This window comes from Calonectris borealis, chromosome 22 (genome assembly GCF_964195595.1).
Source record: "Calonectris borealis chromosome 22, bCalBor7.hap1.2, whole genome shotgun sequence".
Lineage (NCBI taxonomy): Eukaryota > Metazoa > Chordata > Aves > Procellariiformes > Procellariidae > Calonectris > Calonectris borealis.
In genome coordinates, this window is record NC_134333.1 from 1910279 (window position 1) to 1918382 (window position 8104).

The 8104-nt window shown below is 42.3% G+C and overlaps 1 protein-coding gene across 1 annotated transcript; it reads right to left on the reverse strand.

Moving 5' to 3' along the window:
• Nucleotides 1-2270: 2270 nt before the first annotated feature.
• On the reverse strand, nucleotides 2271-3212 carry LOC142091717 (olfactory receptor 6E1-like). The gene has a single exon (XM_075171096.1). It carries the CDS (start codon nucleotides 3210-3212, stop codon nucleotides 2271-2273), a length of 942 nt encoding a protein of 313 aa, XP_075027197.1.
• Between the last annotated feature and the right edge of the window lie 4892 nt (nucleotides 3213-8104).

The following is an 8104-nucleotide window of genomic DNA, read 5'->3' on the forward strand; positions in this document are numbered from 1 at the left end:
AACACACTTACTTCTCTTCATTACTCAAAGAATATATTGGGGCAATAATGTTTCCAGGGAATTTAGGGCCTTTTTAGACGTCCCAGGCTATGCCATTTTGTTTCCAGCTGCTGCTCCAGAAGGTATATGGTACATCCTGTGTTGTATCACCCAAATCATGACAATGGCTCTGATACCCTAGAACACTTCTATTTAAGCCATTTTTGAAAGTCAGAAGGGTGATTCCATTGAGATGTTCTGGTACGTTCAGCTTGGCCTGCAGCTCCTACTGTACAGGAGCTGAATCTTGTGGAGCCCCTAAGCCGTATCTACTAGCCCTGTTCATGTTGTAGTCCAGAGCATCTAAAGTAGCACAAGATGCTGGTAAAAGAGAGTTCTTCACTAGGAAGTCAGAATGCCTTTCCTGTCCCCTAGGTGTTCCCTCACCAAGTTTAAGGAAAAGACACCAGGTCTCTCAACCATGAAGGTGTCAGACACAAGTATGGTTATGACAGCAACAGGTTTCTTCTCCTGTTCCGAACTCCACCGATCAGGAGCAGGATTGTTTGACAGATGTACCATCTGACAGTTACCATCACATGAGTTGCTTCACCTGATATTCCTTTCCCCTCCCAAGTTCTTCCCCTTTACCACTAGCTATCCCCTTAAATAAAAAGCCCACCTCTGCTTACCCTTTCCTCACTAGCCAAGGTTTTGTTATGTTTAAAGACTTCTTTCATACTTATGATATAGTTGCTTGGTAATTTCTACCTTGTTGATTAGTTCTGTTAAGCTCGTACTCCCCATTTGTTATCAATAGTGTCCCATCATTTCCCATGTTGCTGATTTTTGGCGATACCCTGAGTCAGGTCAAACTATACACATATTACACCCCTTTTGCTGTCTGCAATGCCTTCTAATCACTCCTGTTGTTGTCTTCTTAGTGTAGGCCAGGGATGACCATGTGTACACATATCCTAACGCCTATTTTTAGATGCCTATACATAGGTCCAAATCAGGTGCTGAATCCAACCCCTGATGTTACGTAAGATTATTCCCATCCCAGTTTCCTAAAATTTAAATAAGATGGGTTCCAGCAACCATGATATGAATTACTGAAACCTGTACATGTTACAGATTTGACACTGTTTCCTTCATCAGTGAACAAAAAATACACAGTTTGTTTCAGAAAACATCTAGCATTCTTCCCACCCTCACTCACTGGATTATAGAGGTAGCTGTGGGAAAATAATGGAAGATTGGCGAGGAGAACTGTAAACATGCTCAAGTGACTTGCAGCTGAGGTATCGAAAAACTCATATATCGTACTAACCGTTGTTTAGCCTTGTGTGTTGGACAAGTAGAACGTCTGTGTTTAGATAACATAGGCCTGTGATAGACTTAGAGGCACCGTACTGAAGACGATTGAGATTCCTGCCCTGCTGTGGGGAAAGATCAAAGCACGGTGGTAAACTACGCCTGTGCGAAACCCTGATATACGGGCGAAAACAGCAGGTTCGGTGATCCTCTAGCATGAACCGAGCCCCGTGGTGCCTGTGTCCCCGCCTGTGTGCCTCTGCCAGGGTACTGCTTTGGGGATCCCCCGGTTGGCGAGGTAACGAAAATAAATTTACTCTTTGCATTTCATCCATGGTTTTATGTTTGTTCCTGCATCCTGCCTGTGCCGGCTCACACAGCAGCCAACACTCTTCACCTGCTGAGGCTCAAAGTGAAGTATATATACATCAGAGAAAGATCTATCACACATCACATATCACTGAGACGCATGAGGATGGAAGGCTCAGGCATTTGTTCACAGATAGCTGACGACGTTATTTTTCCCTCTGTCCCATACCTTCCCATACTTTCTGATTTCATTCCATTGAAGGAACTGTTCTGTGTGTACAAGTGGCTCCTTAAATGACACAGTGATGTGGTTTGCACAAAGCCCTTTGTACTTCCCTTCATTCTTCATGTGGACTTGGACTACCCAGCAAGAGAGTGGTTTGTGGACTAGCTACCACTATCCTAAATCATTCAACATGAAGAAAAGAAAACCAGAAAGCTTGTGGCAAGAAAAAGGAAGGAGAAAAACTGAAAGAACAGGTTTCAATAATTTACAGGAATATTGACAACTGTTTGTAGATGGATTGATGAATGGATGAATGCATGGGTGGATGGATGTGTAGGAATAGGTATGTCAGTGAATGGACGGATGTCTAAGGAGGGACAGAAATGTTATTAAATTATTTTCTTTCACGTTCTCCATTGCGTCCACATTTACGACCACCTCAAATTTCTGGGTGTTTAGAAATAACTATACTCCATTTGATGCTCTCCCTTAGGGCCTCTTGCAACTGTGTGTTCCTCAAGCTATAGATGAATGGATTGAGCAGAGGAGATACCACAGTGTTCAAGATGGACACCACCTTGCTGAGGTCCAGTCTGTTGGTCTGGGTGAGGTACATGAAGATGCAGCTGCCGTACATTATAGACACCACAGTGAGGTGAGAGGCACAGGTGGAAAAGGCTTTCTGTCTGCCAGCCACAGCAGGGATTTTGACCACAGCAGCAATGATGTTGATATAGGATACAGCTGTAATAGCTAGGCTACCCAGTAGGGTGAACACTGCTGAGATTAAAATCATGCACTCTAGGACCTTGGTATTTCCACATTTGAGCTCAATCATTGGTGTGCTATCACAGAAAAAATGATTAATGATGTTTGAACCACAGAATGGCATCTGGAAATATACCACTGATGGAGAAAGAATAAGGACAGCCCCACCAATCCAGGCAGTAATCGCCAGCAGGCTGCAGACTTGTGAATTCATAATGGCCACATAGTGTAGAGGTTTGCAGATGGCCACGTACCTGTCAAAAGACATTACAGCTAACAGGAGAAACTCAGTGGTACCTAGCATGAAGTAGAGAAAAGTTTGAGTGAGACAACCGCTTAAAGAAATTGTTTTTTTGCCTAAAGCCAGGTTGGCCAATGCTTTGGGGATGACAGTGGTGGTAAAGCCAATCTCTACGATGGAGAAGTTCCTGAGGAAGAAGTACATGGGAGTGTGAAGATGACGGTTTATCAGGGTGATGGTGATGATGAGAATGTTACCTGTTAAACTCAAGATGTAGGTGACTAATAGGGTGGTAAAGAACACATACTGGAGTTGATCATCATCAGCAAGACCCAAGAGGATGAACTCCATCACTGTTGTTTGATTCTCCATCTGTAGCTTATCTTTAAACAGATAAAAATATTTTGAGGGAAGCACACAAAAACCAAAAAGTAATGAGCGAGAGTCTCCAAAACCTTGTTCCTGAAACGAGCCAGTGTTCCCTTTTTCCTGGGTGTTCTTCCAGAGCAGAGGATTCACCAAGGCTCAATAAGATCTCCTCTCTGAATTGCCTGCTACCCCTCCTCACTGGTTTCTAAGATGAAGTCTACACTGCCTTTCTGAGTAATACTCAAATTCAATGCTAAGCATGCAAAGGCAAATGAATGCATACTGTAGAAGAAGCTCTTGAGTATGAAGCAGTGATCCGTTCTTCTTCTCCTGTGTCTGATCTTCAGAGCCTAAAGAGACAGTTAAAATAAAATGGGGCATGTGGGGGGCGGGGAGTGGACAGTTAAAGGGCTGGAGCTTTACGGTGGGTGACCCTGTAAGCATAGGCATACCCAAGGGGAGCTCTGAAAAGGAGCATCACTTGACCGAAGCCTTTATGAATACCTCCACTACCAAGGTTTAACTAAACCTCCCAACAATACTCCTTGTCCTTGGTGTCAGATGCTTAGTTAAATTCATCCCACACACCTCTACCTTACTAAAAATAAGGTGCTAAATCTAAGTAGGCTATCATACTACTAGTATCTAGTACTTTCAGAGAGGAGTTTGTTCCCTGATGAAATGAATAGATGATTAGCCCCTGATTTGCTGAGGAGTGATTCAAAGAAGAGAGGAGTCCATCTCCAGAAACAAACAGAAGATAAAAGTCCGCTCATCCACCTTCAATCATCTTTCCTTGTAGAGAGCTACATGACCAAATCATCTAGAAACCCTTTTTGAACAATGGATATAAAAGGCATTTGCAGGACATGATTCACCTCATGCTAAGGTAGATACCTTAATGACATGAGAAGAAGTGGTTTCCTGGATTGCCTGTAACTATCCCTTAACCAAAAAAAAAGGCAGAGCTGTAGATTTCAGTTTAAGTGAGACAAATCCCAGTTGTGGTGAGTAACTTACATTTGGCCAATTGGGATGGAACTCAGTTGCTTAAACATAGATGTCTAATAACATCTTAAGCACCATTGAGTATTCAGGACTTCAATACAGCGCTGGCAGATTGGACATGTATTTATAGGTTTCTGCAACCTGGAGATGAGACAGGACTTCATAAGGCATGTAAAATGCCACTGAGGTATTCTACTGACTTTTAAACGTTGTCAGAAGGATCCACTTGAATTCCTAGACTAATGAGACATCTACAGAGGAGTGGCAGGCACTGTGGAGGACCATTGCCCCATTGCCCTTAGGGGACACAATGGGAGGCTGGTCAGGTAACCCTGAGACATTTCAAAAGGAACCAGAAACCTGTACGTATGCAACCAAATCAAGCATTTAATGTTGCCAAATGCCCTAAATGAGGTTCCTAAAACATGTGCAAGTTTTGAGTTAGTCACAGCACGTTTTTCTAATTAGTTGATTACAATAAACATTGGCAGGGATAACTCATCTTCATCTTAAGCAGGTAACGAAGATAAATCTGAAAATTGCCTTCTGGTCCTCTCTTGCTCTCTCCCCTCACAATACACAGAGCCTAAAGTACTTCCTCAGACTTGGGTGTCTAACTTGTAGAGATGAATACTCCCTGTACTTTTGTGCAATGATTTTAATGAAAATACTTTAATTCATGCCTATTACAATCAAAGAAGGATGAATTACTACTAAAGCTTAACAAGAATCCTGACATTAATCTACCACCAAATCTTGAGGTATAGCAGAGATAATAATAGTAGTAGTAGAAGTAATAATATGGAATATTTAAATTGATAAAGTGACTACTTCTAATAAATTAATTGGACAGCACGTTTAGAGATGTTTGCAAGGGCTAGAAAACCTCTTCTTTTGGGGAGAAGACAATACACATTGTCTTAATACACATGTTTTCATCCCCTTCGAGGAGTTGGATCATATGTCATGCTTCAGATCATCTTTGTTATGGTATTATTATAAAGGAAAAGTACTCACCATGCAGATTGAGAAAATCAAATATTCCTGGGAGGAAGACCTTTTGTTTTATGAACCCTTAGGAACATCTTTCAGATCGTATCAGCTGGTTATTGTTCTGTCACTTAATCCCTTGAAATTGCCTTTTAGCCAAAGAACACTCCTCCTTTTGAGATGCCTTCTCTTTTGAGGAGGATTTTCTTATGCACGGGTCTCAGTGACCTGTCTCGTAAGTGACAAAATCACATCTTTCTTCGTGACATTTCAAGTGTGTAGCTTTTTATAAAACCAACCTATATCCAGCAAAAAGATCTTTTGCACGTGTGCTGGTTATATGCACGTATAACCTGCCTTTCCAAGCACTATATATACTACTAAAAGGTTCAACCCTAACTGCCTAGAAGGAGAAAAAGAAAATGCTTAATTTAGTGCCATTAACATTGCTTCTATTTTGCAATTACTTTACTGGCCTAGCTTTTTCTCAGAACTTTTCCTGTGTGAGTCATTACACCAGAGGTATTTAATTTGGTTTATTCTAGTTTCCTCCCTTCCCAAGATGATGTGTGGTGATCTCCCTAGGAAGATCCTTTGTGGTCTTCTGGGAGTGTAATTGTTTGTCTCAGAAATACCTTCTTCCTTGGCCTATTCAATTGGCTGGGCTTACGGTTCATTCCAAGAGGTAAAAAGTTTAGACAGCAGTGGACATGATTCATCTTACGTGTCTTTAATATCAACATTGTGGAGCTTTGATTCAGTTCCCTACACAGAGCTATCTAGTGGTGAGTTATACCTCAGGGTATCCAGGCTTCTTTTGAGGTTTCAGGAGGGTTCAAGAATCTCAGCCAAAGTCCCAAGGTATCTTCCATGTTACCTATGGTGTGAAATCCAACAACTGCATGAGCTGCAGAGTAAGGACAGGATTAAGGACAGGATTCATCTCAGTTGACAGACCAAATCCAAGACAGTGGTTCAGGGACTGTCTTCAGCCAAGAGAGAAATATTGATCCCTCCAAAGGGTGATTTGTACAATAATTTTAGCCATCAGTCTTAAGAAAAATAAATCACATTCCACAAGTCCTTTTTGGCCGTGCACGGAGCAAACAACTGTAACTTAGAAGTAAAAGCCAGAGGTCACAAAAACTTTGGAAGATTTACGCCCCTCTTTTTCTTGGCTTCATCTTAAGTACCTTCTTTTTTGAAAATGATGCTGACTTGTAATGATCAGCCGATGGGGGTGACAGGGACGTGAAGCACCGATGTAAGTCATCCTAAGTTGCAGCGGGGGAAATGAGCTGCAGATGCAGACATCTGGATTTAGGCATGTACAGTGAAGCTTTGTATCTGTGGGGTGGGTGTCTCAACACCTGATACAGTCAGTGAAGATCCACTTAGTGAAGTCAATTAAGCCAGCAGAGTAATTAATCTGATCAAGTGCAGATCTCCTCTAAAGTGACCTGAAACACACTCTTGGCCTCAGTGGCTGTGTTGACCAGCTCTCCCCCAAACAGCTAGGGGATCAGAAGATCAGAACTTGGGCACCTCGCAAACACGGGGACACCAACATGGAAGACACCAGAGGTGGGAGGAGTCTATTGCCTGAATAGTGATGTCTGAATATCGACATCTAGTGACATTCTGCACACTCAGGGATCCGACCTGCCCTCCAGATGCTGCTTCGGGGCGTGAGAAGCTGAGACTATCCCACAAGTCCTTTGTCAGACTCATCTGAATGTCTTGAATACCATAGGCAGTCTCAAATACCATTAGACACCTGTGTTAAGGCAAATTAACTCCACCCGTGGAGTGTGTCTATGCTGCCAGCTTGAGTAGCAACTTTTCAGTCCAGGGTTGTGTCCCTCTGACACGACACTTTGCAGGAAAATTAGATGGTTCCCAGGATCCCTTCTGCAGAAAAATTTCAAGGTAACGCTCAAAATAAAGCCTCAGAAAGTTTTAGCGGCTTGATCAGGCCAAAGACGGCTTAAAGAGGTCAAATGGATGAGACCACTCCAGGGTTTACTTTCTACATTTAGAAAGTTCTTCAGCTCTCTCAAAGCTACGAGAGGCCACAGAGGACCAAGAGGCAAGTTAGGCCATGCTGATAACATCCCTGAAGTTAATCTAAACTCAGGAAATTCACATCTTCCGAAAGTTCTTGGTACTCCAGGTACATGATAGGGACCTTTACAGTGCATAACCAGCATAATGCTGAGCAATGCCTTTGGATGAAGTAGATCAGTGGTCTCCAAAGTGGGGTGCGCAAGATAATCCATTGGGGCATGGCAATAAAATACTTTTGTACCACTAATATTTTTAAAATAACTTTTAATAAGTGTTTATTTCATTTTCATCTCATCCTTTTTTCATTTCTATTTTTATCTATATAACATGTTAGTAGGTAGCATATGTATATGATCTATAAATAAATAAATACACATATATTGGGGGTGCGTGCTCAAAAATTTTTTACTTATGGGGTGTGCAATCCAAGAAGTTTGGAGATCACTGAAGTAGATGATGCTAAGACCCATGATCGCCATGAGGTACCCGACCAGAAATGCCTGCGCTGTGTGTGTGATGCCTGAAAGGTTGGTACATGAGGAAGTACCAAAGACCTGTGTGATGATACAAAGACCTGTATGATTGATACCAGCCAGAGACCATCTGAAGCACTGACTGTATATCTTCGACGTCACCAGACCTCTCCAGTGGATGATAATCATAAACAGATGCACAGGGCAAGAGGTAAACATCAATGATCTGGACGTAGGAGATGAATGCAAGTTTGCTGATGATACTAAACTGGGAAGTGCTGTTGACTGTCTTGAGGGCTAAAAGACCTTGCAGAGGGATCTAGGTAGATTGGAGCCCTGGGCGGTAATCAATGGCAT

Bases quoted from the DNA above. Each gene is read 5' to 3' on its own strand.
- LOC142091717 (XM_075171096.1), bottom strand. From the start codon at position 3,212: ATGGAGAATCAAACAACAGTGATGGAGTTCATCCTCTTGGGTCTTGCT.